General features: G+C 44.7%; 1 protein-coding gene across 4 annotated transcripts; it reads left to right on the top strand.

Moving 5' to 3' along the window:
• Positions 1–81: 81 nt before the first annotated feature.
• SNX8 (sorting nexin 8) lies at positions 82–27,829 on the top strand. Of its 4 annotated transcripts, XM_082064897.1 has the most exons (12): positions 4,699–4,731; positions 5,708–5,792; positions 12,642–12,832; positions 14,860–14,977; positions 18,000–18,121; positions 18,481–18,561; positions 19,505–19,665; positions 20,057–20,189; positions 21,273–21,341; positions 22,113–22,262; positions 22,670–22,819; positions 23,560–27,829. In XM_082064897.1, the coding sequence occupies exons 2-12, from the start codon at positions 5,759–5,761 to the stop codon at positions 23,671–23,673; spliced, it is 1,323 nt and encodes a 440-aa protein (XP_081921023.1). In that variant the 5' UTR covers positions 4,699–4,731; positions 5,708–5,758; the 3' UTR covers positions 23,674–27,829. The 4 variants fall into 4 exon arrangements, with proteins under 4 accessions (XP_081921024.1, XP_081921026.1, XP_081921023.1 ...); XM_082064898.1 differs by lacking the exons at positions 4,699–4,731; positions 5,708–5,792 and adding an exon at positions 82–726; XM_082064900.1 differs by lacking the exon at positions 5,708–5,792 and having other exon boundaries at positions 4,668–4,731.
• Positions 27,830–27,986: the final 157 nt, after the last annotated feature.

The following is a 27,986-nucleotide window of genomic DNA, read 5'->3' as shown; positions in this document are numbered from 1 at the left end:
CTCTTCGCTTTCCGCTCAGAGGCAGCTGCAGTCCCCTTTGTCGCCCGCTGCTCGCTCAGCCAGCAGCTGCTTCCTCTGCTTCCTACCCCACAGTAGCCGTGAGCTCCCCCCATTTCATGCCTCGCTGTGGTTGAACCCAAGATGGCGTCTTTTTCCAGTCAGCTGAGGTGGGGTTGGGCCGAACCATTCTCCGAAAAGCGGCAGGCGCTGTGACGTTTAACTGCGTTGACGGAGAGTGAAACCTTCCTGCGGTTTCGGCAGCTCAGTGTATTTCCCCGTCCAGCGCCAGGCGGAAGGTGACAGGACAACACACTGACGCGAAAACCGCCCCCCCTGCAAACCTTCTGCCATGGGCTCGCCCGAAGGCTTGCGATGCCCGCGCGGGCGCTACTAAACTGATATAGTAGGGGAGGCGCGCCGTGCTGCGCCGGCACGGACACGTTTGTGTTCGGGCGCGGCGAGCATAGGAGGGAACAGCCGCACCCCCCACGGTGGCGGGCCAGCATGGTACGGCCCGATGGGAGCCGCCACATCAGCCCCGCGGGGGGCGCGGGCCGGTGACATGGCGGCTCGGTGGCGGTGGGCGGGGGCAGCCGGGCCTGCGGGGCCGCAGGCAGCGGGAGCGGCGCGGTAGCTCACAGCGAGCCACGGCCGAGTCAGATGCGCCACGCGTCGGTAACGATCTCTACAGGACCTTCGTGGATTTTAAATAACGTTTCCTGTGAGGTAAAAAGTGGCGCCCGCCCGTCTCCTTCCCCTCTACTCTGTCCTGGTGAGGCCGCATCTGGAGTATTGTGTCCAGTTGTGGCCCCTCAGCTCCAGCAGGACAGGGAACTGCTGGAGAGAGTCCAGCGCAGCCACCAAGATGCTGCAGGGAGTGGAGCATCTCCCGTGTGAGGAAAGGCTGAGGGAGCTGGGGCTCTGGAGCTGGACAAGAGGACACTGAGGGGGGACTCATTCCTGGGGATCAATATGGAAAGGGGGAGTGTCAGGAGGATGGAGCCAGGCTCTTCTGGTGACAACCAGTGACAGGACAAGGGGCAATGGGTGCAAACTGGAACACAGGAGGTTCCACTTAAATTTGAGAAGAAACTTGTTCCCGGTGAGGGTGGCAGAGCCTGGCCCAGGCTGCCCAGGGGGGTTGTGGAGTCTCCTTCTGTGCAGACATTCCAACCCGCCTGGACACCTTCCTGTGTAACCTCATCTGGGTGTTCCTGCTCCATGGGGGGATTGCACTGGATGAGCTTTCCAGGGCCCTTCCAATCCCTGACACTCTGGGATTCTCTGATCCTGCATCTCCACTGTGACACTCCAGGTGGCGGGAGGAGCCTTGCAAAGGGGCAGCGAACAGGACTGGACGTGGTTGGTGATCTTGGTTCCAGTGGTACAGGCAGGAGGGTGAGGATCCCTCTCTGGTGTTTCCCTGGGTTCTAAAGTGTTACTTTTCATAGTCCTAACATCTTTTAAACTGCTAAAGCTCTCTCCTGCTGGCTACCTGACCCAACTTTCTGAAAGAGCTGACCTGTATCAATTAAACAATTACCACCTGTCTCTGGTACCTCAGGCTGATGCTAAAATATGTGGAGTGTCATTTTTTCGGCATGTTGTGTAGGGTTTTTTTAGCGCAGTGCTTTCAACCAACTCATCAAAACATACAGAATAAGAATGCCAGCATAAAAAATTAGTGAGAAGAGCAGAACAGGTATTGTACTTAGTATTTTAAATTTAGATCCTATCTTACCTTGCAATATCTTTCATGTTTTGACAAAACCGGGAGAGAAGGTGTTTTAAGAAATTAAACCAAGCCTCAATTCTGTAATTTATCAGCTAGTCACAAGGTGGCATCCTAACTCCACTCAAATCCAGTTGGTGGAGCCTGGCGGTTCTGTATTAGTGCCATGAGCAATGCTGCTGAGTGGAAATTATGACTTTGTGCAGTTGTGGGTTTTTTCCCTCTCGTTATATCATGGGAGTTGACCAGACTTTGATGTCCTGGTTCTCAGCAGCATCAACACGCTAAAGCGTGAAGAAAATGCTGTTACCTCTCTCGCCATCACAACCATCTATTTTTCCAAATGGGAGGGAGGACGTGCTGTGTTTCAATCTGGAGCCCCAGCTGGGTTCTCAAGATTACACAGCTTTTCCAGGAGCATGTGATGGTCTCTCTCCTGTGGGCTTCACCACTCTCACAGTTGTCTGTGTTGTTGGAATACACAATTTGTGTGTATTGCGTTCCTTCCCGTTTGCAAGATAACTACTACTTGTACAATCGCTTTGGTTGAGCATGGAATCTAAATGCTGGATCCTCCTTTCCTATCTTTGCACAGTCTGCTGTTTGCACTTCTGCTTACTTTACAGCAACTTTTGATTTATCTTCCTTCCTTCCTAACCCTTTTTCCTTTCTTCTGTTGATATTTCCCTTCAGTTCCTGTGCTATCATCTCTCTGCTGTTCTTTCTCTTCCAGTCCTTGCTCAGCAATCTGAGGGTGAGCGGAACAACTTTTAAATCCAGAGATTTTGACATTGGCAGCTGTAGCCTGTTCCTGTAAGTATTCCACATGCAAAACTCCTCATCAATGGGAAATTTTGGGAAGGAAGTGCAGCAGGAGCGGCTTTTTGGGACACAATTGTCAAACCAGCCATGCCTCATAAATTTTACTGAGTGCAAGTGATCTGAAAATAATGGAGCTGACACCACTGTTTCCTAAACTGAATTCTGAAAGAGCAAGCAAGCTCTTGTAGTCTGTACGAAATTTCATCTAATACCAATAGGACGTGCCCAGAATGAGAGGCTGAAAGGCCGAGGCCTCGGGTAGTTGCATCCTTTTGCATCACATTTGTTTCCTGGAACGTGATGACACGTGCCTTTTCTTTCTCTAGCGATTCTATTTTATTTATGCTGTAGGTTTTCCAGAAGCTTTTGCTGTGTTTACAGCAAATATGGAAGCATTCAATAACTTAAACACGATCTTTTTGGCCCTGCTCAAAACTTATTTCTGCAATTGAATTATTTTTCACAGTGTTTTTCTTCAAGATTCCTCCCATGGGTTGCAAAAGCAATCTTCTGTTGAGAACATCTTATTTATACCAAATAAATAGTTATGCTATTAGCTTAAGTACAGGCCAATCAAAGATCTGTAGCTAAATGAGAACATGTTGATTCCTCCATTCATTTTCTCCAAAAATGCTATATAGGCGAAAAATTGTGTAACGCTTCGTTTCCAGAAGTGCTGAGCCTGCAAAACTCTCCACTCGGCTGCTGTGTAAACATGATTTGAAGGGCTTCTCAGCTTAAATAATGCCATGCTTTTTTAATTTCATACACAGCTTTAGTCTGCACCCACGCTCGTGGGATCGCGGCTGAAATAGCACTGAGGCGAGAGGCAGCGGGAAAGGGAGAATCGCTCAAGTCATTCACGCCTTTGTAGCAGCATGAAAAGTTTCAAGGGAGAACGTGACAGTCGTAATTACTTACACCTGAAATAATTCTCACTTCATAATTTTATGATTTAGTTCTCTATGCATATAGTGGGGATAGTTATTTATCTTCTCATTATTAATAAATATAAGGAATTCAATAATATGGATATTAAAAACATAAAGCATTATAGATTGTAGCACCTTAATCTGGAGGTGCAGAATCTATACATATTTTTGTGTCTTGCTTGTTTGATGGTATTTTCTGGAAAACCACTGTACAAAACAGATGCCGTATTTTTCACCAGTGTCAACCATATAATTCCTGACTAATAAAGTACAGGAAGTGGGGAAAAAACCACACTAAAAATGAGAGGCATTTATACCTGAAATTCTTACTTTTATGCAGTTTCAGTTTCCAAATGCTCGTATTTCTGTGCTGTCCTGAATAGGTTAATGTTCATTTCTACCGTACTTACCTTTATTTGTGCGTTGCTTCTGGTGCACAGCATAAAATGCTACAATGACTTTTCCTTTGGAAAAGCATTAAATATCTGCTTTAACTTATCATCAAGAGTATTTCATAAGATTCCAAATGCATCCAAAATATCAAAAATATTGACTATAGAAAACATCATTGACTAGAGGGCAGTGGAAACGCTGTGGAAAACGGAACTCAGTGAAAGAAAATGTATCAAACTTGTCATGGAGTATCTCATCTAACTTGAAACACAAGGTACAGCCCCCCCGTCAATCACCACCTGACTGGAAGAACCATCTTATTATCCCTACCAACAATTTATCAGCTTTTTGTAGCGCAGGATGAAGTTCATCTTCCCAACAACCACCCTTCAGAAAAAAAAAAAAAAAAAGAAAAAAATGAATAAAGCTTGTGTTAAGCCCGTGAGCCGCTCACTTCTTTTTCGATGCTTTAAGATGTTTGAAAGGTTTATTGTTAATCTAAAGGGGTTTAGAAGGGCTCTGAGGGATGGCTTATTGCCTCTTCGAGCCCCTGCTGTGCGGAAGCCTCGAGCCCTGAAGCCTCATCAGGGACATTATCTCCAAGCGCTGTCACAACCGATGAGATCTTCACACGTCCCCGCCGCGCAGGGCCTGGTTGAACTCCCCGGTGCCGTGACCGGCCCCGCCGCTGCCCGCCCGGCCGCCCCACGCCCCGGCCCCGCGGGAGGCGGCCTCGCTCCGCCCGCGCTGACAGGCGGGCGCTGCGGAGGAAGGGGAGGGCGGCCGCCGGGCCGCGGCCTCACATGACTGCTGCGGCGATGGACGGCGAGCCGCCCGCGGGCACCGGCACCGGTACGGGCGGCGGGGGCCGCGGGCGGGGGGCAGTGCCGGCCGCTCCCCGGCTCTAGTGGCGCCGCCGCGGTGCCGCTTCCCTCCCGCCGGCGGCTCGGGGAGGGTGACGGGGCTCCGCGGGTGGGGTCGGGGCCGCTCCCCCCGCCATCCCCGTTTCCCCCGGCCCCGGGCTGCCCCGCCGCCGGGCCACGGCCGGTGCCCGTTTGGCGGTGCCCCCGCTGCCCCGTGGTGATAAATAAGGGGGAGCGCTGGCGGGCGCCCCGGGGCGGGGGGTTTTGCGCCCCGGTGGGCAGCGCTCGTCCCGGTGCCCGCCGGTCGGTTTGGCCGGGAGCCCCTCCGCGGGTCAGCGAGCGGGGACGCGCCCCTGGAGAGGCGTCCTGGGGTTGCTGACATGAGGCTTGTTCATCTCCCTGTGGACTGGGAGCACGTTAAAGCGTGCGGGGACAGTCAGCGCAGCGGGGCAGGGACAGTGTCCCACCCGGCCCGCACGGAGGCCACGTCTCCGCGCTGACCGCGCCAGGAGCGGGGCCGGCGGGGAGAGGAGGCGGCAGCTCCGAGCGCTGGGGCTGCGGGAGCGTGCGGTGAGTCTGGGGTCGGGAAACGCGGAGCCAAATGCCGCCAGCACTTGTTGTGAAACGAGAAATGGAGGGAGCTCCTGGGTGGATTGAGAGAATAACGCGCTAGGCTCGTAACAGTTAAACCGAGGGAAACTTTTAGAGGGAAACGGGATAATACAGTTCTCTAAAGTTCTCTTAAAGTGGGTAAAGTTTCATACTGGCAGTTGCTTTATGTGTAATATTATTTTTTCTCTCTTTGGAAAGAAAAGCTGGTAGAGGTAAGTGGGGAGCTTTACGCAGGGAAAAACGGTTTGGTTGGATTATATTCAGGCTCTGGTGAGAGTGCTTTTGATAGGCCTGCGATGCTCCTGATGCGGATAATGCTTATAAATAAATTATTTTGGAATATTTCTGTCCAGGACTGATGTAAGATATTGGGATATTGAACAGCAGCCTTTGTGGAAAAAAAAATGTCCTACTGTACCAAAGAAAGAGCTTGTTCAGGTACGTCTGTTATGGATTTACCATTTGCTTCAGGAGCAGTATGGAGATAAAAGTTATCTCTGAGTGTTCTTGGCCTGATTAACCTCTGCGCTGGTGATGATGCTCCGGTAACTGTGTGATCTACTCAGCCCTATTTAGAGAAACTTGGCTTTCTTTGACAAAGCTTAGATTGTGAGCACCAAGAGAAGGTGTCTAATGATCTTAGCAATAGAAAATTATTGCTGTGAAAGCAGAAATGCTTTTATTTCTGGCATCGGGATGTGGGTTCAGTGATCTTGGAAGTTTCACACCCGTATGTAAGTTTTATGGAGATCAGCAGCTTGTCAGCGAATATTCTGGGAGAATCTAAATCTCCTGAGTAATGAGAGTCCTGAGAAGGACTGTCGGTGTCCTCTGACAGCACACGCAAATGCCGTCTCTTTTATTTTGTAGGGTTAAAAGTACTTTAACACAATCAAGAGAAAAAAAAAATAGGAAAAGGGTAATATCCAGTACATTAAATTCAGTTGTTCAACGTTGTTTGTGCTGACTTTTTATTTTCTCTTTTGCTCCCATTCGATTCTGTTTTGCAATGATGGTGGGGAACTAACCCAGGTGTGTTTGCTGGGGAGGTTTTCTTGGGGTGGTAAATCTTTAACTGTGTGTGCGGCCTCCCAGGCAGGAGGGCTGGGTAGTGAGGGCTGTACCGGCTGCACTCAGTAGAATTTGAACATAATCGCTCTGATTTCCCCCATATCTTGAAGTTTTAATGGGTTGGTGCAGGGTGATGGAGAGAAATGTGATAGTTACAGACACATGGAACTGGTATAAAGGGAGAGGAGCTTTGATTGCTTTTCAACAGAATTTGGGATGTGAATGGACTTGTTCTAACTATAAAACATGTAAAAAGACCATCCAGAGACCTTAAGGTGTGGAGCGGCACAGTTTTTAAGGTTTGGGTGTTAAGACCATGTTTTCTCCCGGCATAATTAAGAGGATGAGAAACATGCCAGGAGGACAAGAAGCAAAACAAAATGATAAACAGCTGCTTCTTTGGAGGTTTTCTTGACCTGTGTAAGGAAAGATGGTTGTGGAAACCCAGCAGTTTGATAGTTAAGCTAAAATGCCCTTGTAAAAGTTTTCTGGAGAACAGTTGTGTGTGTTATTGCTCGTTGGGTTACCTTTTTGGGCCTGAATTTTTTACACTTCCTACTCTTTGTTAGAGGTGGGTGTGAAAAATGGTAGTTTAGCAATTTCCATTGTGAGCTGGGAAACCACCCTAGTGAGGATTTGACTTTTTGTCTCTGAGAACATTCCTTGATGGATTTTTCTTCCCTAATCCTATTATTTCTTCAGCGTGTGTAGGTCCATCTCACTTTATTGTGTTTGCTACAGTTTGGGACTAGGGCTCCTTGGCTGGCTTGCAAATGGAGCATGTTTCTTGTATTCCCAGACTAGGGAAATTGCTTAATTAATCAATTGATGATCTAATTGCTTAATCAATCATTTGATGATCTAACAGCATGGTTAAAAGAATAGGGCAGTAGGCTTAAAGTTAGTTCTTTGTTCTATCATGTGTTTATTGTGTGACATTGGGAAGCAGTAACTTGGTGCTGGGCTTTTTTTCCTGCCATAGGATGTGATTGTGATATTTTGAGCAGCAGTTTGAGGCCTACAGCTGTCAGGGAATGCAGAAATGCTAGTGCCTTATTATTATAATTAAATAAAGCTTAGATACCCTAACCTAGTTTTGACTTGTGCCATTACTGCTCTGCTGCATCTTGAAAAGCACCAAGTGCTGAGTAACAATCTGAAACTTATTGGAAAAATAAACAACCACCAAAAAAAACCCCCAACCCAAACCGTAACTGTCTCCAACACCTCCAAGACAAAAACCCCAAACAAACAAAAAACCCCCAAACCAAAAGCAGACCAGGCAGTACAGGGTGTGTATTTGACATCTGAACTGAGAAAGCTGATGTGGTTTGCTTCTTTTTTTTTTTAGGGGAAAACCAAAATGTTAGAGCCTGTTCTCCAACATCTAATATTATGATAGTATGGGTATTATTTTATATGGCGTTGCTTTGGCGTTGGATAGCTTGTATTTACAAATGAATTGTGGGGAGGGAGAAGGAAGGACTCTCTCATACATCTCTTAGAGTGAAGCTGAATGTGATTCCTTTTCTTGAACCTAGTAAGAAATACAACCCCACGTTCAACCTAGATCTGTGTATCAGCTGTGCCAGATCACACAGATCGATTCCTTTGCATTGCTCCTTTCTAAATAAGTATTGCCTGGTTTTGAATTTCTTAAGAAAAGCCAAACCCAAACAAGTTGTGTACAGTTGTCTCAAAAAAATGTAAAGCCCGTAGAAGGAAGAAAGGTTTTGTTGTTGTGTGGTTTTTCTTTTTTGGACTTCTGTTTCCCTTTTCTTTTTTTTAGGGGATTTTGGATTATTTAAGAATTATAAAAAAGAACAAGGAAGGGAAAGTGTTTGGAGTTGTATTTGAAATCTGCCCTGTCATTCTGAGAGATTGATGTGGACACTGAATTCTGGGTTTACGGAGGAATGTGTTTGATACGATAAGGGGGAAAGGCATTTCCATAATTCCTGAGGCTTTTCATGGGAAGACAGAAAGGAAAGGGAAATGCTGATGAATGATATTTACATCGCTGCTTTAGGATTCCTGGCCCAGGAGTTTGTAGTGGGGCCTTCATTTTTGTCAGGGTGAAATGAAAGGTATCTGTGTACAAAAATAATTAATTCTAATAATCCTCTGAATTTCTTATGCACTGAATCACCTCTGGCCTCTCATAGTGGAGAATAAATCACAGCTTTTTTTCTAAAGGCTTTGCTCCCTTTTAGACTCCATCTAGAAAATCTGCTACTAATATAACAAATAATTCTACGGCACCTTCTACTTAAGGGTATCTAATAAATTTAGCTGATTAGCACCCTGATATGATAAAGAGTTGGTGGTAGCAGCTGTCTGTAAAATGGAGATAAGGCCTCCAAATTTGGGTGACAGAACTAACCTAGGGAGGGAGGTGTGTGTTGTGATTTACCACCTGGGCTGCCAGCCCTTGCATTGCATTTCTCTTCTATATGTGCTTACTCATGTAAAACCTACGTGCAGCTTGTCAGACACTTGAAATTCTACTTTGGGTTTCGTAAATGCATGATTTTAGAAAACCTGATTGAGGAAACTGGTGACTCTGTAGAGGTCAGGCTGCTGTCTGGTTGTGTGAATGGGAGTAATGAATGCTGGGCACCAACTAAAGTGTGAAATGTGTGATACAAAGTAGTGAAGCTATCTATTTCAGTTATTCTCTGGTTAACTTTCTCAATTCTTTTGGTCCAAAGGCCATTACTAAAAGAAAAAAAAAGTATTATGCAGTATTTTCATATTTTTTTTCTTTTACAACTGAACAAAAATTAGGCTATGCTTTAAATGCTTCTTTAAGCTTTCATTTATTGTCATCTTGTTGTCTGCTTGTTTGCATATGTGTGCATAGATGTATTATTTTTAACGTTGATATCAAATTGTTTTCAGTTATACCGGAGCACTTCCTGGTGTCTTATTGACAACAGGTTCAGGAACGCTGCTGCAGCAGAGGCCAACTTGCACAGAAAAGCTGATTCTATTCTGCCTGCTGGTCTGTGTTCCAGGAGACCATTCCTCACCTCATTTCCCTATTCACTGACTGCTCCATGGATGTAAACATTACTAGATAATCTGCTGAAACCAAAGGGAACGTTTTCAAAAGTAGCGAGCAAAGAGTGTGCGATGGGAAGCGTTAAGTGTTTGGTCACAATGGATGTAAATCCTTTCGCTGGTTGAACACGGGAGCTCATACCAATGAGTTCCCACTATTATCCCCCATTCCTGGCCAGGGCTCTTGAGGCTGTTCCTGAATTGACTCTCCAGTAAGCAGAATGACAAATGGGTTGAAGAACAGCTTCAGTGTATCTTGCTCTGTGGGGTTAGCGTTAGAGCTGTGGTGTTTTCTGTAACGGGTTAGCAGCTGTTCCAAAGTCATCGTTTTGTGTTCTCAGACCAGCGCTTGAGAGTGTAAATTCACCCTGAGTAGCTGTCTTGTTGATACGGAACACGCTGAGATTATTAATGAAACAGTAATTATTCAAGCTTGTTTGTGTGGTTGTCTGATTTGTAATGATTTCACACATTTAGACAGGGTTGAGATCTAAAGAAGCTACAGAATATTCAGGAAGAGTCAAGTGTGTGAACTGCTGATAAAGAGAAGGTATTTCCTGTAGGTGAATTTTAGAAAGGAAATTTATAGAATAACTTGATGAAAATTGGCAAAATATTACAAAAGAAAGGAGCAACGTGACTGAATTGTCAAAGGAACACCAAGTCTTGTCTAGATTTCTCTATTGGGCTTCGCTCTGTAGTGGCCTTACAGGATAATGTGGGTTCAGATCACTGTGGTGGATCTGAGCGCCCATCTCAGCATCAGTTGGGCTGATAATGTCGCAGGTCGCAGGACTTGCAGATGAAATACCAAGGATACACAATTCATCCTGTAAATCTTTTGCCACTGTGAGGAACCGGACGGTGCTGAGCTGTGGTTTAGGGAGCAGTTTGTGCCATGAAAGCCCCGCTTTGTTGGCCAGCAGAAGACAGAAAGCAGGGAGCGTGATTCAGGAGGCCGAGTGTTGTGTTAGCACGGACTGGCACCGTTCTTGGGGAAATGGGTGGGCTGCGTTTTGGCTGGCCCCTCTTTGGGGGTCTCACCTGCTCTGGCTGCCTCTGGAACGTGAGCCAGCGGTTCGGCAGCACCGAGGAGTGTGGGATTCCCTGTGAGTGGGTGTGTGTGCATTGGAGGAGTCATAAAATCTCCTGTGTCATGTTGCATTGCACTGATGTGTCTTGAGCAATTACAAGGGTGTGCACGCAGAAAACCGCTGCTCTGGAGAGCAGGGCTGTCCTGTGCTTTCCATAGTTCTTTTTGCGTGTATTTTGGATGCTTCCTTTTGCTAGTGTGGTTCTGCCCCATGAAAGATCAGGTGGGCAAAGATTTTTCTACTCTAGAAAAGCTTTTGCCTAACTATCTGTATTCTGAGTTTTCTTTCCTCCCTAGTTCAACATCCATGTGAAAAGTGGCTTGACAGCTATGTGATCAGTTTATCCAGCAATATCCCATGTCAACGTTGGATTAGCTCACGTTATCTTACCACAGTTTTCTGGCAGGTAGCTGGAACTTTTTAGAAGCTGCTGTGTAGGTGGGGTTAGTAGGCGATACATTAGTCTATTAAAGCAGAGGTGTTAGGACTTGCTTCTCTGAGTCACATTACCAGGAATCTGAAAACTGATGAAATGTGTGGGATAAGGTCATTCGTCCAGGATTCGGTTTGGTTTCCTTTTATGGAACAGAGAACCAAGTGTCTGTTCTGAAGCCGAGTACCTGAGGAATCAGCGATTATCGGTTTGCCTCATTTATCAGGTCCTTAGAGCACGTGAAAGAACAGATGGGAAACCCTCATCAGGAGGAGGTCAGGACTTTCAAGTTAAGGATATGACTTCTTATCTTCCCTGAGTTAATTTCTTGCCCAGTTATCAACTTTTTGAACTATGTATTCAAGCTTACAGAAATGGTTCTTGCTTCTATGGCATTACTGTCTTTTTGTGTTCGTAACATTTTAGATATGTTTAAGAAGGGGTGTAACTTCTGCACAATGGCAAGGAAGGGGTGATTAATACGCCCTAGATTTTTCTGGGTAGCTTTTCATCGACTTGCTTTGTACAAGAGCTTGCTCATAATATCCCTCTTAAATAGACATACACAGAGAGGAAGCAACACATCTGTTCCAGACTGCAGAACAGGACTTGGGTATAGGTTGAATAGATTCCATGGTTATAGGCATGTTTTTCACTCTGTTTCTTATGTGTGAAGTGGATAGAAAAAAGGGATTTCTTTGGAAAATGATGTAAGCTTAGTTTACAGTTGCGTGATATGTGCAGTTATGATGTCAAGTTGAGATAATGGGCTGCAGTCAGTCATTTGACCGGATGGCACTCTGCATCTTCATCTCCTTTGATATAATTTGTCCTCCAGGGCCGTACTCTTAAGATCTTTTTCCACTTTTTCATCTGGCCGAGCAGCAGTTAGAATCCCTCTGTCCAAACTGTCCGGCTGTGGTTGAGTTCACTGTAAAGGGCTGGGTTTTAGCTACAAGCAGTGGAATACATATGTTCAAAAGATTTTGCCAGAGCTTGCTGTGATTGAGGAATTGTTGGCTTCGTAGTCCTTATTAAGAAACTTTTTCCCCTGCTCTTGAATTTGAGGATATTGACATAGTAAATGATTGTAATTCGTGCCCACTCAAGCATATTGTCATAGAGTTTAATAAAATTATGTCAAATTAAGTGCCTCCTTCCTTTGTAATGGCATGTGAAAATTAATGTATTAAATTTCTGCAGCGCAGTAAAATAACACGTTTTCTTTCCTTCCACGAGTTGTTCTAGGCAGGATCCAAAAGTGCTGAGCTGGAGTTTTGCTCATTTTGGCAGATCCTGCTGTGGTGGGAGCTGGACAGACAGGAAACACGGGCCTCTTCGCTGATTCACCGGACAAATTTGGCTTGTGATTCCTCTTTTGCTTCGTAGGGATGTCTTTCTGACCGGTGTAATTGGTGGTGCTGCGGGTGTTGTGAAGAGGGAGGTACCGGTGTCTCGAAGGTGTGCGGAGCAGCACAGCCTCCCGGGGAGTGGCGGTTCTGCTTGTGTTGCACCACTGTGGGAGCACCGAGCAAGGGAGCAGAATATTTTAAGCCTACCTCTCTCACTTTATCTTATTAGGTCTACAGGACTCTTTTTTTTTTTTTTTCCCTTTTTGTCTTTCAGATTTGGCAAAGCCTCCCGTAAATGAAGCGAGGGAACCGGAACAGTTTCTGATGCAGGCGCCCCAGGGAAATCCACTGCTGCTTTCCCACACCCTACAAGAGCTATTGAGCAAGGACAGCGTGCAGGTGGAGCTTATACCTGAGAAGAAGGGCCTTTTTCTGAAACATGTGGAATACGAGGTTTCCAGCAAGGTAATGTGAACACGTATTGGTCTTAGTGAGAATGTATCCTCCTAAGAACGGCTGTGCAGTTGCTCTTGGCCAAGTCTTGTCTAATTTGCTAGAGATGTTGGGTGATGCTGGTTTTTGAGTTGGCCACTTGGATGAGTTTACTTTAAATGCAGTAGCACTGTGCTTTCTTGACCTGGGCTTCTGCATTATGGAGCATCTCCTGGCTGATGTCCGATGGATGGTCTGCTAGTTTACGAGCTTGAAACCTGAGCTCTGTACGAAAGCAGACGTGTAGCATTGAAAACGGAACGTTTTCATAATGAATTGGTGTAGGCGACTAGATATTACAAACCGTTTTGAGCTAGTGAAGAAATCGTGTTGGCAGTGGGAAGCTGAAATCCTTTAAACACAGAAAAGGTTCTGCAAATGCTTCTGCAGAGTCTGGGCCACTGCCAGTTTACTTGCCCCAATCCTGGCCTGCAGGTTCTGCTCCTGGGGTAAGAAAAGATTGATGTATCTTCTCCTAGTTATAGAGCAGCCAGTGAGATGGCTCTCCAGTAGTTTTTGTGTCGTTTTATTCAAGAAGGAAATCTGTCTTCTGCCAAGTACACCATAAGCAATTTGTATCTCCCAGGACACCAAAACATCAGTTATTGAGCAACGTACAAACTGCTGTAGTCGCTGTTGTATGTATTGAGAGACCCATTTGGAGCCACTTTCTGTAGCAACATTTGGGGCTTTAGGTGTTTTCGATTGACATCCGCAAGCTGGTCAGGCTGTTGTGAGAAGGAAAGGGCAGATGCAGTGGATGTTTCTGCGGGCTTGCTAGGACTCAGTGTTTGTTTTTTCCTGTGATTTCAGGGCACAGGACTCAGTGACGCTGGCGGTGTCTCGAGGTTTTGAATTTAGGAACTCAATGCCAGCTCTTTTCAGTTGCCGTCATCTCCCCTATGGTTGGAGCTGTAGAATGAAACTTCCTCAGAAAGCAGCGTAGTTTGGGCTGGAGTTTCATCTGAGCTCTGCAACATGAATCAACATCAGATTTCAGAGCAGACGGAGAGAGGCCCAGGGGCTGTGTCTGTTGTGCTCCAGTTTTAGGCCTCATTGCTTTATTTTGAAAATGCGTGGTGCCACAATAAGTGGTGGATAATGTGCAATGTGAGAATGGATATAGCATTGTGTAGTCTTTCTTATTAACCACTCTAGTAGTTGAATCTGTAGTAATAGCGTGTGCGGGTTTTATATATTATTTTTAAAGGATTTCTGCCTCCAAAGTGTCTTGTTCCAGCTGCTACCTAACTCCTTTTGGAATGAAAAAACCAATTTCTTTGGCCTCTTCTACATATTGATCCAAGAAATGCAGAGTGAAGGACTAAGGTTTTAAAGGAGCTTTCAATCTTTGTTTATAGATCTAACATCAGTGAGAGGGCTCTCTCTTGTGAGGTTCACTTAGAACATCGGTCATTTGGACTAATACTTAACTTGATCTAAGACTGTTTTGCCACCTCTGAGTTTGAAACTGATATAGAGTAAGTTCCCAAGAGCTGGAGCTTGGGGGCTTGCAGGAGATCAAGAGAAGAGGTCTCTAGAGCACTTTGAGAGTGTTGGCACAATTTCTAAATGTTCTGTCTGCTTTGGAACACCAGAGAGTTTGGAGGAGTAATGATACAGAACTCCGCCAGATTTAAGGATATTTGTAGTTTCCTGGGAAACCTCTTGCTTTCCATTCTCTACGCTCTTTTGTCTTGTGTGTGAATGAAATGTGACTTATATTTTTAATTGAAAATCTTAAAATGTCTGTGGTTAGGAGAATGCCATCTCTATTAATAATGGAAAGCTGTTTGGAGTCTTTTCTCCCCCCTTTCCAGCACAAGGCCTCTCAAGATAAGAAATAAGTAATTTTTGTTGTCTTTGGGTGTGAGTTCTTTCACTTTTTCCTTTTCTTTTTGGTGCAGCCAGTAGCAAAAAACAAACCCGACTGAAATCCTACTGATTGTGCAGCCTGTGTATTGATTTGTTTCCTCCCCTCCCAACTTCTTCTACTGCAGAGATTCAAGTGCTCGGTCTACAGGCGATACAATGATTTCGTGGTGTTCCACGAGATGCTGCTCCAGAAGTTCCCGTATCGGATGGTGCCAGCGCTTCCACCAAAGAGGATGCTGGGAGGTAACCCTGGGCCTTTCTGTTGAGTGGAGGGGCCGTGGCGCGAGTGTGATCGAGATGATACTGTTGAAACATTTAAAAGGTAGAAGGTTTTTGCTGAGAAAACAACTTGGACGCCGTAATACGCAATTGGGAGGTGTGGATTATTGCCGACCTAGAAATACTCCGTACGTAAGATATTGATGTAAAGTTACAGTGAAGTTTTTTGTTGTTTGTTTCTTTTTTTCATTTTGCATTTGGTATCTAATGACTTTTCAGGGAAGATTTGAGGTCTAATTCTACACAAAGGGGTGGCGGAGTTATGGCTGTGGTTTTTAGGAAAATAGGTTGTGGTGATCGGTGCTGTGGTGCTACCAGCGCAGAATTGCTACCGTGCCGTTGAACAGCCGTAATATGTATTGCTGTGAGTTGTTCTGTGAAGCATTCAGGATAGAAAAGGTTTGTGGAAGTCCCAGTGTTTTTCTATAGCAATAGAAGAGTAAAGATTTAAAAAATACAACCTATGAAAAAAACTCCACAAACCTCTGTATTTAAAGGCTTGAAACGGCAGAGGAGCTGATGGTGTGAAAGAAATGTAATTGCTTCTCGGGCAAGACCGTACTTGATCCTGCTGAGTTCATGTAGGGTCCTGACCTCGTACACACCTAAAAGGGCCTGGCAAACACAGGGATGCTACATGAAGAGCTTCAGCGCTGCATATTGCAGTGTTACCTTGCACAGGAGCCTTATGATGCAGGCAATAGTAATTACACTTGCTCAGTTATGTACAAAAAGGTGTCTTTCTGGCAGGCGAACCAGCTGCCTTAAAGTAGCTATTGCCCTTTTTTCTCCTGCTCTAAAAACGAGCTGGAAGGGATAACCAGAAACTAAAAGCTGAGGTTGGAATCCATGTCAACTGACATGGATCCAGCCACCTTTTAGCTATTAGAATAGAAGCCAATGCAGTATCCCAAGACCGAAAGCATATCAAAGCTTCTTCAGGTACAATTTTTGCTGCTCTGGAGTATTGGCACTGGTTTCAAACTTTTATTATTTCAAATATTGCATAACTGTATAATATCCTGTCTTGTTTTCTACTTTATCTGTGAAAGAACAAGCTTTTCACTGTCTTGTCTCCTGCCCATGCTGCTAAGCTTAACGTGTTTCAGTAAATAATTTATTTCATTCAAGGAGTCCATGTATTGCTACAGTAAAGAAGAACTGGTAAACGGTGAGCAGAGCAGGGTGTACAATGAAATGGAACAAAGCAAAATAGTAGTGCTGAAAAGCCTCAATGTCATATATTCTTATGACAGAATGTAAACTGTGGAGACCCTTTTCTGAGGTTGTGAAAACCCATCTGTTGAATTTGACCTGGTTCAGAGTTCTCAGCCAGAATTGCCAGAATTTCCATTTTGTGCAACACCTGTAAGCAAAGTGACCTCCTCTGATTAATCTCAGTGGAGAGAGGTGCTTGAAAGAAGCCACCAATATATATAATTTGTCAGTCACTGCTGTTTCCTTGCGTTGCTGGTGTGTTGGTATTTCTGTGCATTCACCAGTGCATTTTTTCCTGCAGATATCATACGTTTAAGAAAAAACTGATAAGATTAGCTCGCAAACTGTGCTAGGAACACAGTACTAATCCAGTCCAAAACTGTGTTGAGGCAGGGAGGGATGGTTGTCTTTAGACCAGTGACTCCATATAGCAAAGCTGTGTAAGTGGACTTAATAGAAACTACAAACAGGAAAAAGGAAATGGAATGAGTAGTTTTTGTTTCTGGGTCGGTTAATGGACCTACAAATGGAATTGCAGGATGGGGGGTTTGATGGGTTAGTGTGGATGTGTGACTCTTCCAGCCTCCTTAGTCCCAGAGCCAGATGAGCAAACTCTTTATACTCGGTGTACTCATCTCCTGTGTTTCCATGATGGTCTACTTGCCTCCGTCTGCCAGATGAAGACAGACTGATAGTGTGCTCTACTCGTTTTGGAACAGCAGCAAACTGAGGCAGATGATGTAGGAAGCGTGTAGATGATTTCAGAAATCTCCTTGTAGGCTAAATATGAACAAAGCAAAATCAACACCTGTAACACTAATGTCAGAAAAATCATTTGGCGTGTGATACTGTGCTAATTTCATTACAGGGAGTCTGTGCAGCCAGTAATCTACCAACTTAAAACCGAGGCAAAAGAGTCATGCCCTTTCATGGTACAAATGGATAAGAACATTCCTTTAAGTTGTCCTGCGCTGCTTTCTTTTCCTTCACACTTATTTTAGTTTAATTTTTCACCTTTCCTGAAAAACTCCTGGATTTTTTGATTTACTGCCTGCCTGTGTTATCACCAGACTGAAACTCTGCCTTTTTTCAGGAAGACAAGCAGAACTTTTTAGTTTGACAAGGACGGACCCTGGGTGGATGTCCTGCAGTGGGCTGTGCAGGTTTCCCAGAGTCCGTGCTCACATCTTGTGTCAAAAATACAGGCACTGATGTTGAACAAACAACAAAACCCACCTTTATTGTTCCTTTAGCCCCAAAATGCTTAAAAGTGTGGCAGGGGGACCGTTACGAGTTCAACACACTGAAGCAAGTTCTTCAGAATGGTGAGCAAAAGCCCCATGATTATTTGTGGGCTGATCGCTTTGCGGTGGCAAGCAGAGTATTGTGCATTTCCCAAGCAGAGTGAGATTCCCTTTGGGGACCAGCTATGGAATTGATTCAGGAGTTTGTAAGTGGAGGCTTCAACCCTTTGACTTTGTTCATCCTGCTTACCTGACCCACCCTGTGAAAATAAACACAGAGATGTATATGCTGGATTTCAGTAACATGTAAAGAACCACTTGAAGGAGTATTTGTTCTGGAATATTTGTTCTGTTTTAGGGAGCGGACAGGTTACTGGTAACCCATCGTTCTTTGGTTTTGTTGCAGTGCTTTAGCAAGGGTTAGAAGTACAAAGAAATTCTTGGACTGAGTGCTTCCTTTTTTCTCTTTCTGAGCACCTGTCATCTGTGGCACATTAATTGAAATTTAATGTTTCTCCCCATAGCTGATCGAGAGTTCATAGAATCCAGGAGGAGAGCGCTGAAGCGTTTTATAAACCTGGTGGCTCGACATCCCCCGTTCTCAGAAGATGTGCTCTTGAAACTCTTCCTGTCGTTCAGCGGCTCAGTGAGTACTCGTTAACAATAGTCTTGCGTTTGCATATCTTCCTGGAACTGCTCCGCTGGGCACGGAGTTCACTGTTGCTTCTGACCTTCGCGTTGTTGCTCCCTGTGACGAGGAGAATTTTCTCTCAATAAGTATTTCTACAGCTGGAAAGTGGAAGGTAATTTCCCTCAATGCCAGGAGTATAGCATTTTGAAAATGATAACTGTTCTTAGAGGGTACATATTATACTTCTCCTTAAATTAAACTTAACCTCGGCAAGGCTATGTCTGCCTAGTTGTGCCTTACTGTTGCAAAAAACCTGAGGCCTGTGTGAACTTCCGTAGTTCTTTCACGCTCATTTGATTCTGTATCTTCTCCAGGATGTACAGAATAAGCTAAGAGAGTTGGTGCAGGGAGTAGGAGATGAATTTATGACCTGCAGATTAGCTACCCAGGCCAAGGTATGTATATGAGTTTCTTGCAATGTATTCTCCTTGTTTAAATGGCTCTCCTCGGGTGGATCAGTTCTGGCTTTTAAGTGATGGAGACCTTAAGTGGGAGAGAGTTATTTCAAAAGTTTGAAGGACTTTTAAACTTACAATTTTATCAAAAAGATCAAATAAATATTTGACTCTTAAGGGCTTGATATTTCTAGTTATGTGCTCATTCATGAATATGATAAAGATTAAACAATGAATGCTGCTTAGAACGTTTCTCAGTAATTACTTGTACTTGCATAACAAACAAATGGACATACTGCACAATTTGAAAGTTGATGTCTAGATTGACGCCTTCCCCATGTGTTCATGTCCTCATTCCGTCTGTTGTCCTCTCCCTGCGCAGGTGGAATTTGGACTGTTATACAGAAGTTAGTTATACTTTTTCTATGCATCCATTTATCCCGGTAATTAGTGCTACGGCAAGTTTAAAATATACATTCACTGTGTTTGCTGAGCAACTTGAAAGCAAGTTGTTGTTCAAGTTCCTGCAGTGCTAACGGAACATTTTGCAACTGGAGCTTAATTCAGGCTTTTACCAGCAGTACACAGGTCAAAAAGAGCTGAACTTTCAGCACATGCTTGACTTTGCCAGGCCGGCAGTTACTAGTAGCATCTGATCAGAACCTGTGAGCTTGAAACCTCACCAGCCCCATTTTACCTGCACAGATCTTGCCCACTCTGTCTACACCTGGTATTTGAACCTCTTTTTGCCTCTGAAATGTAGGGGTATTTGTATGGCGTCTGACTTGGGCGCTTGAATGGTGAAGCTAATTTCTTCAGGGTTGTTACGGCACGGCACGAGAGGGAAGCCTCTCTCTCTGCTGGCTGTATGGTGTGCCCACCGTTAACGTAGATCCACGTGCCTTTGATTTATCCACTAGTAATCTCTCTTGCGCTTCTTCAGGACTTCCTTCCAGCTGACATACAGGCCCAGTTTGCTGCCAGCAGGGAGCTCATCAGGAATATTTATAACAGCTTTTATAAGCTTCGGGACCGTGCGGAGAGGATAGCTTCCAGAGCCATTGATAACGCCTCGGATCTCCTCATATTTGGGAAGGAGCTAAGGTAGGTTGGGAGGAAGAGGATTTTTCTGTTGCTGTTTGAGAACTGAAAACTGTTGCAAGGTTTACCTGCAAGTAGTCTGGTAAGAATAGATCTTTCAATGCATGCTGTAGGTCATAATAAAATGTTTCATGCTATGAAAGAAGGAAATGCATGCTTTCCACTGCTGTTCCATAGAGCAAGAGAAAACACACATACCTTGACACTCAAGTACTGGTTTTAGTATTTTTTCCCCTTGGTATATACACATCTCTGTATTTGTGATTGTGCAGTAGTAGCTCAGCACTGTGAGCTAATTAGACAGATTTGAACCTCTGAACTGCTGTCTGCAAACAGGTATATCTGCCTAGTGGAATTTGTCTCCTAGATTTGAATATTACTTATCTCCTCCTAGTGCTTTGGGCTCAGACACTACGCCGCTTCCTTCCTGGGCTGCTTTGAACGATAGCACGTGGGGGACTCTGAAACAAGCCTTGAAGGGTCTGTCTGTTGAGTTTGCGCTGCTGGCAGATAAAGCTGTGCAGCAGGTGAGTTCTTTACCTTTTTCTTTCTTTCTTTTTTTCCTCTTTTGTAAAATGAAGGAGGTGCGTTGCTGCCTTAAGTTTCATCTTGAACGACGAGCTCTGTGGGCGTTGTCACTTAAAGAGTGAAGAGGGAGATCGTTGTCCAAATTCACATCCTCAACAGCAGCCTGCTTGTTCAAGCTTGAATGGAAAACCCGGACTGTGTTTAAATGGGAAGAAATATAATGGGCAAGGGAAAGGAGGGAAAAGCCTGCTTTCCTTTTTCATTTCAGATGGTTATTGGACAAGTTGTGCTGCTATAGTGAGCTGTCCAAAAGTCCTGCATTCTGTTTAAATAATCTGCTACAAACAATCCAGAATAATTTACTCCTGAATCAAATTTTGATATTCGTGTACTTAAATATTACATGAGAGTAATTCAGACAGAAGCATTGTATTCCTGTGTAAGTGTGCAGCGTGATAATGACTGTTAGAATAATCTAGGAACACGACAGTCTGGAAAGGAAAAAGAATAGTTTTGTCTTCACTTCTTTTCATCTCATGGTGTTGAAATGCTCAGCACGCTTTTATAGATCAGCCAGACCTGGGCTTTCTCTCCAGAGTCATTGCTCCAGAGAGCTCTGTTGATACAGGAAGAAAAGACAGTATTTAGTAAAATATAAAAGAAAAAAGTGGAATTTGACTTAGTGTCTCATCTCTGCCTTCTGATGCATGAACTCTTGTGGGGAGCATGCAGGTGTTTATGGCTTTAATGGATTAGTTAACTTGTAAGGAAAGAAGATGAAAGACTGGAGGAATCTGCAAGAGCAAGAAATTGCAGGACTGAGGCACAGGAGTGCGAACCCAGCTCCTCCTGTTGCGATGAGCAACAGTTGGAAAAGCTGTTCCTGATCTGCTCAGAGTTTTGTTCTGCATCCTGAGGACTAAACACTCCAGTGCCATCTGAAAGATTTTTTGATGGGGTTGTGTAAGTGTTGATGTGCCCTGGAGAATACGGTGGAGGGCCTGCGTGGTGTAAAGATGTCAAAACTGGGATGTCGGTTCTTGCCAGGCTTACATAAAATGTACTTTTTCCTTGTTTTCTAGGGTAAACAGGAAGAGAATGATGTGGTGGAGAAGCTGAACCTCTTCCTGGATTTACTCCAGTCCTATAAAGTGAGTTCTGCTGTTCTTCTGCCAATGAGAAAGTTGTTTAGAGCAATCTTGTGCCTTTTGAAGGGTGTAAGGCCAACTGGATGGAAAACTGTCTGGGAGGCCAGTTCAGAGGCAAACCGGGCATCTGGCAGAGGGAGGGGAGCGGCTGTTGGCCTCAGCTGGTCAGCTCATCTTGTGATGAGAACTTGCCAAACAGCAAACCCTGCAAGGAATTGAAAAACACGACTGCTTGAACTATGTGGATCAGCTGACTTTTTTCCAGATTTGACTGCTTTTGAGTCAAAGCAGTGAATTAGATCATTGGTTTGATCATGGAGACATGAGTTCAGTTACAAATGAAATAATTTTTGTTAATACTAATCTTGCGGTCAAACGCACTATTTTTCAGAGGCACCTGCTGAAACTGTACGTGACAACCTCTCCTGATATTCCCAGGCCTGGACTGAAATAGAAGGACACTGGCAAACTCTTAACCACAGTTAATTGCCAGCACTTAATATTGAGAAGGGCACAAAAGATAAGAGGCCTGATAAGATCCAAAATGTTGGCAGAAGCCATGCTCCAGATTGCCTCTTCAGCTCACTGGTCTGGGTCCAAGCAGTTCGGTTTCTTGAGTTCTTAAGCTGCCAATGTTTTTTTTACCCTCTTGAAAACAAAAATCTGCAGCGTAGGAAATTACATAAAGTGTGTTTGTGTTCTAATGTACTTGGCTTGCATGCTCACTGTCTCTTAGCTTCCACTAAGTACCTGGTTCTTCCTTTTCCCATGAAGGACCTGTGCGAAAGACATGAGAAGGGGGTGTTGCACAAGCACCAGCGAGCGTTGCACAAGTACAGCATGATGAAGAGGCAGATGATGAGTGCCACTGTGCAGAACAAAGAACCCGAATCCGTGGAGCAGTTGGAGTCTCGGATTGTGGAGGTAGGGGCAGGTGCCTGGGAGAGCAAAGGGTGGGTCTGGACTCTATGCTGGTGCTGCTGTGTAGCTTGGTCGTGTTTGCAGAAAGCCATATAGAGCGAAAGGGTACCTGGACTTTGGGCAATTTGAGCTACCTGCTGTGCTGCAAGGAAAACGCGCTTGTTTTCCTCAACGCTTATAACTGGCTCTTTGGCAACATATCATTTGCAGGAGCTGTGGAAAGCAACAGTCTGCATGATGAAAAGTGCAGTTACTGTCGTATCAAATGGGTCCAGGAACTGTCTGTTCAGGTTTTTGGTTTGTGTTTGAGTTGTTAGTATGGTGAGGAATTCTGTTTTCTCCTGCTGCAAGTGAACCTCCTCGGCACCCTCCTCCTGGCAGCGTATTTCACAGAGTTCCTCTTCTTTCAGCAAGAAAACGCGATCCTGACCATGGAGCTGCGGAATTACTTCTCTCTGTATTGCCTGCATCAGGAGACACAGCTTATCCACATCTATCTGCCTCTCACGTCTCACATTTTGGGGGCCTTTGTCAACTCCCAGATCCAGGGTCACAAAGAGGTGAGTTCTTCTGGACTGGATTCTTTTTTCCCAAAATATGAACAAGAATTTGGATGTGTTTGTTTTCGCTCATGGGCCTTCCTCCTCTAACCATCTGTCCAGCTGTGCTCTCGCATAGCTTCCTAAGAAGTCACCTAAGGTCTTTCCAGTTTGGGATGAGGATCAAGACTGGCTTCTAACCCCTCTAAAACACCGTGTCTGCTTGCAGCCAGTTGCTGTATTTTTCTTTCTTCTACTCTCATCTGCAGATGGCCTTACTTACCCTACAGGTAGCTGAAGAAGACCCAACCATTCAATATCTTGCTATTGTGTAATGACTGGTGTGTGTTTGCTCGGTGAATCTGATTTTTGTTGTGCTACACAGAAATTAGAGGACAAAGGACAACTTCCTTAGTTTTGATCTAAATCCAAGAGCTCCCTTTTGCTAAGCCCTGAGTGTGGCCTTCAGCATTCCTCATGTACAGACCTTCTTGCGTTTGTTATATGTGAAAAGTGTCTCCTCCTTCAGCTCCCCTGACCAAGGAACATGAACTCTCTTTTCCATACAAGCCCAATGAAATGCTCAGAGAGCTGTGTTGTAGCACCAGTCTAAAATCAACAATCTGGGTCCACTGGACTTCCCCAAAGTACTTCAGCAAATTTGTGTTGTGCTTTTGAGTGCTCAGAAACCGCCGCTAAAATAGTGTGGCGGGATGGTTACCTGTCGCGTTGTCATGTCGTCTCTGCTTTTCCACTCGCAGATGAGTAAAGTTTGGAATGAACTGAAGCCGAAGCTGAGCTGCCTCTTCGTGGGATCTAGCAATATGCCAACTCCACCATTGTCACCTCCAGAGGGAAACTTCTTCTCCAATTAATGCTCTGAGCATCTAGTGTGGAGCAGGAAGTGCAATGAATGAAGGGGTGGGACCTCTACCTCCACATGTTTGAATGAATCCTCCAAACAGCTTGTGTTTTTTTTTTTAAATACTGCTGCTTGAGCTGCTCTCTGATTTAGACAGACTGGATGTGGGGCAGAACATACAGATACAAAGACAATCTCTTAATTTCGAACCGCTCTGGGGCAGAGCTGATGATCGTTATCCTGCAGACACTCTCCACGGGCTCAGGGTGTGACCTGGTGCAGTGTTGTTGCTGATGCCTCTGCATCTTGTACTAACAGTCCTCCAATAACGTTTGTCTGCAGACGCGCTGACACGTCTCTGAAGGAAAGCTGAAAGCCATCCCGCTGACGGGTGTCTGCGTTTGATTTCTTACTGATAGACCTTAGTGGAGAATAGGTGCAGGGGGTGGATTCACTAACACAGCTGGGTCGGGGTCAGCGCTGGGTTTCCTGGGAGGCCGGGCAGGCCGGGTTGTCGCTGCGATTCAGTTCGCGGTTGCAGGGCAGCCTGGGAACTTGCTTGTATTTTTCAGTTTGGGGCCAAAGATGGCTGGGTTCAGGAGCTCAGAGGAGTCTGCCTGGCTTAAATGAGAAAACAATTGAATGAAACACTCCTTAATTGTAAACCTTTCATACTATACAAGCTGAACAGCTACAGCGTAGCTTGTTTAATTTGTTCTGGAGGTTCTGAGATCCATCTGTTGAGTAGCTGTTCAGGACTAGTGGAGAGCTGCTGACCAGAAGGTTGGTGTTGTCTCTGCTCTAATAGCAGATGAAATATCCTGTTACACCAGCAGGCTGGGGCACAATGCTGATAAAACTCTTTAGCAAGAAATCAGTATTTATCAAGATGTTACTGTCATTTCTCTGGCTGTGGGCAGCATTGGAGCATGTTTGTGGAGGAGAGATGACAACTGACAGTTCACCATCTCTAAAAATAGCACAGTCCTTGGTAATGGGATTTTCTGAATTATTTGGGATTGTGATAAAGGAACTAAATGCTCTCCACAGTTCACTTTGTGTCTCCAGTGATTTTCCCTCATGAGGCGAGGGGCAGAGGAGACTTGCATGTCACGTTACTTTAGGGGGAAATTGTGCATATCCTCCAGAGAAACTGATAAGTGAGGAAACTGCAACCGTATGCAGCAAAATTCTGTGTGAACGGGACTCCCCTGAACCGAGCTTCTCTGGGGCCAAAATAGCTGCCAAAGGGGAATTTGAGACTTGGCATTTTCTTTGGGTACAAAGGAAGCACGTTAGCAAGGATGAGCGCTTGCTGTCATACTGGAACCGTTACAGTATTTTGCCATTGGGGAACTTCCCCATTAGCAGGAAGTATAATTAAATCCTCCAATCACACAAGCTTGTTTTTTTAATGTAGAATATTCAATGCAACATGAAGCTCTTCCTAGTCCGGGTGGAAATTATGGGTTAGTTTCTTCCCCTATGAGCAAGAGAAATTATATTACACGCACCCCTCAAAATGTGGTAAAGTGCACTTAGTGGGGGTGAATTTGAGTGCTGGGCCTTAAGCAGCATGTGAGGAGGCTTTTGAACAGCCTTGCTCAGAGTGCAGTACTCAGAGCTGTGGGTGGCAATTCAAATGTTAAGTCTCTTCTGCATGTTGACCTTGTCCAGTGAGACAGACGAACTGCAGGTGGCTGTGACAGGTTTGATTCTTCCTCCTGAAGATTCCCAAAGTGGTGCAGAAGAGATTCTGCTCACAAGTCAGAGCAAATTGGCTGGGGAGGCAAATGTTTCTGCACTACAGTGACACAGACAAGAATGGATAACATCTCAAGAAGAGCACAAAAGCTTTTTCTGTTTGACCCTGTCTGGATTAGGAAGATAGTTTGCGGTTCAAGTGTGGAAAGCATGTTCCCATATTTTTAAATGCTTTTCACTCCTGGCATCTTTAGCCGGTGCTGGCTGTAATTTGCTTGGTCTTGGTGCCCATCCTCCCTCATTTAGCCTTGTTTGCCTGATGTGGTGAATGGTCAAACTGAGAATATACTATATGTTCTGGGGCAAGGTCTGATATCTATATAATGGGTCTATGTAACTCGTGTGGCTGGGTAGGTGACTGGGCTCTGTTCTGCAGGAGCACTTGCAAACCATAATTCTGAATGGAACTTTGCACTTCTTACATTTAGAAGAAAGTTACCATGTTGGACTTCATTTGAAAACAAAACCAAACACAACAAAACCACATTTGGGCTTTAGACTAACTCCTTTCCTGTTCTCCTTCCCAGCAAGAATTCTAGAGTCCAAATGCAGAGACTGCGATAATGGTAACTGTTTATCATTATGCACATGACCTATAAAGAAACTGGAATGACGTTGTTTTGGGAAAACACCCATCAGCAGCCCTTGCCTCTTGGAGGAGAGTGATTTTGGGGGTGGGCTTTTCATGGTTTGATTTTACTCTGTATTTTGAGAACAGCAGCCTAGTATTCTCAAAGCTGATACAGCACTTTCAGACTTTATTTCATACTGGAATGTCAAGCTTCTGTCTCATTCCTGAATACACACATACACTATTTCATACAACTCTTAGCTCTCAAACCTTATTCTGGGGAGACTGGTTAGTGTGCAAATAGCACTATTATGTTTACCTCAATATGTGAGGAATTTCCTTACTGTGTTTGTTTTTAGTTTAGGGATCTGTCAGGCTCGGAGAGCAGCATCGAGGTCAGCTTCCTTCCTCTAGAGAAACGCAGCAGGGAATCCATCAAGTTGTCTGTGTACCGTAGTCCATGTAGGGGAAGCAGTTCTCCACGCTCTTGCCTTCTGCAGCGAACAGCCGAGCGGGGCCCAAGGGCGAGAACAAGACGTAAGGAAGTTGGTTCCGTTGCTGGTAGCTGGGCAGGTTGCAATAAACACTAAGTAAACCAGGAGACTGATTGGGGAGCCTGCGCTACCTGTCCGAGAACTGATGCTCCTCTGAGATGTCGCACCAAAGAGCCCACGTGCCTTCTTGAATGGAAGCTTTCTGTGTGTTGCTTGAGCTCGTGGGGACTTTAATGTCTTCAAATTAGTCATGATAGAAAATGCTTCTAGTCTTTCTGTCAGATCTGTTGTGCAGGTACCAGGGTAGTACACAGCTGGGAACCTGAACTTTGCCTGAAAAGCGTTTTATCAAAAGGGCTATATGTTTTTGTTACTCCTAAGGTCTCTGCTTCGAGCTGTGAAGTGGCGATATACAGGCTTTTTCACTGCTATCATGTGTTGAAAGGCTCTTCCAAACTATTATCTTTGATCCTTCTTTCCGTCTCTTTCCATCTTCCTTGAAAGTTGTTCCTCCTAAGTCGGAACGTGTTTTCAACAGCGCTTTGCTGCATTCCCATGCTTTACTCTTCTACTTCGATCATGCAAGTGTGTAATTCCTGGCTAATTCACGATCTTCAATTTGTGCTGCTTCCTAAAATACAAAGATCACCAGCTGGGGACAGAACTTACTTAAAACATGTCGGTCTGCAGCAGGAGCAATAACGTCATTACTCTTTGTCAGGAGCTAAAAGTCAGTGCTGGTGAAAGCATCTTTGTGAAAGGATTGAACTGTCTGCAGAAGAGGGGAGAGCAAAAAGAAGTGCAGGCCTGAGCTATGCTTGTTCTCTTCCTACTAAACTCCTGCAGGAACAGAGTAATTTGCTCTTTCTTACCACACAACGTACAGTTTCCACCAGGAAATAAATCAAGATAACATAACAGGTATTGGCTGCCACATTTCCTACCATGCAGTAGGGTCTTACCTCCTGTTACAAGCTGCCTGTCCCCTTGTCCTTATTTTCTCTCCTCTACTTGCCTCAAGCCATTCTCTGTTAGAACAGCAAGAAACTCTGGCTGCCGTATCAGCAGCAGAGGTGAGGAGCAAAAACTCGGAGTAAGTCAGTGTGCAGCACAAAAGGAAAATGAGGAGTCCAGGGTGTTCACTGTTATCTGAGCACACGAAAAAGGGCAATTTTGAGTGGTATAAATTATTCAGAACTGCTGGAGGGAGACAAGAAACAATATTGTTCAGAGGGTGTGAATTTTGCCTGCCTGGAATATCCTGTATCTTTGCTTTGCTCAAATAGCCTTATGTATGAAGCACTTTATTCAAATGCAGGAATTAAAGAACTATTACTACAGCTGGTAGACTGGAAATGTTTACAGATCCTATATTACATTCCAAGATTCTATCTGTAAGTGTTATATGTGTTTATAAAAGTGTTTAAAAACAACAAAAAAAGCTTGTGTAAGAAGTTACGTATGTGATGTGTTATTTCTAGCACAGTTCGATTAAGA

Source organism: Streptopelia decaocto (assembly GCF_964273445.1).
Source record: "Streptopelia decaocto genome assembly, chromosome: 13".
NCBI classification, from domain to species: domain Eukaryota; kingdom Metazoa; phylum Chordata; class Aves; order Columbiformes; family Columbidae; genus Streptopelia; species Streptopelia decaocto.
Note: the sequence above shows the minus strand (reverse complement) of the source record. Positions and strands in the feature narration are given on the sequence as shown.